General features: G+C 43.2%; 1 protein-coding gene across 1 annotated transcript; it reads right to left on the bottom strand.

The window, feature by feature from the left end:
• Positions 1 to 2,175: 2,175 nt before the first annotated feature.
• On the bottom strand, positions 2,176 to 2,673 carry LOC145254629 (uncharacterized). Its single transcript, XM_080113240.1, has one exon. The coding sequence runs from the start codon at positions 2,671 to 2,673 to the stop codon at positions 2,176 to 2,178; it is 498 nt and encodes a 165-aa protein (XP_079969366.1).
• Between the last annotated feature and the right edge of the window lie 281 nt (positions 2,674 to 2,954).

Here is a 2,954-nt window from a genome sequence, read left to right as displayed (position 1 = left end):
TTGAAAAGGTGTTCCGCCGGTAACTTTTCGAGAGTACAGTTTCCAAATTCAATGTCAACAGTTACGTATTATAAAACTCCCAATAAATAATAGAAAAGAAAGCATTGGATCGTGCAATTCTATCACATTAAGTAACCGTCTATCTTCGATTAGTTTTAGATTTATTATTAGTGACAGAAAAGTTTTTAGTAGACACGTTTATTGAATTTAATACTCGGATAATAAATAATAGCGAAGTCGATTTTCTCTTAGATTAACAAGTAAACACTATCGAGTAGCCGAATAGATTTACCTACGGTTTTATATAAAGGGAATGGCGGTTGAAAACACCTTACACTAGATAGTGTGAAAAAATTAATTTCCAGCAAAGAATCAATGACCGCTCGGATCGAGAAGGGAGCAATGCACTTACCTTAGGTTGCGAAAGAATTGCTCCCTTCCGCGACGTAACCGTCTTGTAGTATCTTCGCCAGACGACAGTGGAAAAGATATATGTTCAATCGCCGAAAACTGAATCAATTTGTTGAGAAAAAAGAGACACATGACAAGGAAATATCCCCTCTTATATAATGGAAGGATCAGATGATTAACTATCACGTGATCCGGAGCACAAAATAAAACTTTAAAAGGGTGAGTAACAACAACAATCCATCTTGGTTATTATTCAAGGAAAGTGTACGCCGATCCTTCTCTTCTCCAGCAATCATTAATCCTTTTTTTTTCACACGATCCCCAAGAAAGAGAAAAAAAGAAAATGCGTGGAAAAACAAAGGATATAAAGCCATGCGATTACTTAATATAGTTAACGTATTAGTATGTTTTGTTTTATTTTTTTTGGAGTCCCTAACTATTCTGGCAGGAGGCTAGGCCTACCTCGTCGTCCCCTCTTAAATGCATAATCCGTACAATACTACTTCTGCCTTTCCGGAGGTGGAGAAACAATTCTCACACACCTGAAGTGACACCAGTCATCACAGCCGTCACAACAGATCATATCCTGATCACCTTGCGGGGAACTGCACACACGACAAAGCCAAATCACCTATTCTTCCTGGGAAGGAGTCGATTGAAGAGAAACTGCACAATCGACCGATGCAGGGATGGACTGATTCTGACTATCGCTGTTTAAAGAGAGCTCAAGTGGGAATAGGTTCTTCAATGAGTGAATGTGTGCTGCTTTGCCCCCTGCCTTACCTTTGCAGACCTTACTACACCATCCTCACCATAAAACATTTCCAATATAATACCGAAAACCCAAAAGGGTCTTGGTTTAAGAGGACGTTTAACTAAAACGACATCTCCGACCTTAAGCCTGTTTCGGAAAGGCACCCTTGAACGGCCCAGGGGCTTCTCTCTGAGACTTAAGAGGTATTCATCATACCATAGTGCTCTGAAATTGTCCAGACACTGGTTTCGTACCTGCATGGTCCTGAGAAGCTTCTCTGGACTTGGAGAGAGGTGGGAAGAAAGATCTTCCTAATTTAAACTCAAAAGTAGTCCAGGACTCTTATTGGGCCTCAGAAACATGTTTGGAGTTACTGCCTCCAGCTCAGTCTCCGCGGATTCTCGATGTTAGAGGGCAGTTGATAATTGCCCTTTGTATATCCGATACTATTGTTAGAAACGTGAAATAATCTATCTCACCTGTACCAACCACCTTATGCAGACAATTTTAATTGTCTGAATACTCCTCTCCCAGATCCCTCCTACCCAAGGCGAAAATAGAGGGATAGGACAGAATTTAATCAGACAAGAGCATAACTTCTGTTGATAATCGTGGCTAAACATCAACCTCTTAAATAACCGCCCACCTCCTATGAAGGTCTTAGCATTGTCACAGTAAATGACTGTTGGAACACCATGGAGGTTTATAAAACGTACCAAAGCCTGCAAAAAGGACAACACGCTCATGTCTGGTACCACCTCAACATGTACAGCCCTGATACTGAGACAGGTGAAGATGAGTAGCTACATCTTCGCCACCTTAGCCCCTTCCTTAACCCAAAGGTGGCCCGTAAAATCTACTCCCGTTTGTTTGAAGGGAACCTCCAGTTCAACACGTGAAGCAGGCAAGCTGGCCACATAGGGGGGCAATACTTGTCTGGCATTGTACTTGCGGTACAGTGCACATGAAGCCAGGACTGTTTTCACTGCTTGTCTCCCCTTGGGCACCCATTAACCACACCGTCTTAACTCTGCCAGAGTAGATGCAACCCTCAAGTGTTGACACCTTGTATGCGCATCCATTATTATAAGCCGAGTTACTGGGTGATATTTTGCTAACAGAACAGGGTGTTTAACTTCCGGGTCGAAATGAAGAGACCTTGCAATTCTGCCACCTGACCTGATAAGACCCTCACCATCAATTAACAGGTCGAGATTATGCACCAAACCCGGAACTGTCCTACCTGAGGAATCCCGCAGGAATGCTAGTTCCTCAGTATATGTCTGGCGCTGCATCGTTTTCATTAGCAGAACGGCTGCAAGCCTTTCCGTTTCAACTTCTAACCGACGCAGACGATGGATGAATCTGAGGACCAAGGAAGTCACTCTCAATAACTTGGTGAAGGAAGAAAATATTTCGAGATAAAGAACTGTAGCTTGTTCCTCTCCTTTAGGATTGCAGCATTCCAAGAAGAACGGGCCACCACTTGGCTGTGCTGGCTGAGGCATGGCAACTACTGTGCAGCCCATGGACTGATCCTGCTACTTAACCAATCCGGACCAGAACACCAGAATTGAAGGCAAGCCTTGAACATTTTCAAAGTTAACCCCCTAGTTATCAAATCGGCAGGATTCTCAGTCGTTGAGACATATCGAAATGAGGGCGAGAAATCTAGTGTGGCTTCCAATACAGCACTCATATGTTGGATGTCCTTCAGTCTATTCGGGGCAAAGAGGTGTCTGCTTACAATTGTTCCGGAAATCAGCCAAGAGAGGACCACCTGCGAATC

Source organism: Euprymna scolopes, chromosome 30, assembly GCF_053919585.1.
Source record: "Euprymna scolopes isolate OS-2025 chromosome 30, ASM5391958v1, whole genome shotgun sequence".
Classification (NCBI taxonomy): domain Eukaryota; kingdom Metazoa; phylum Mollusca; class Cephalopoda; order Sepiida; family Sepiolidae; genus Euprymna; species Euprymna scolopes.
This window is presented reverse-complemented; position numbering and strand designations above follow the sequence as displayed.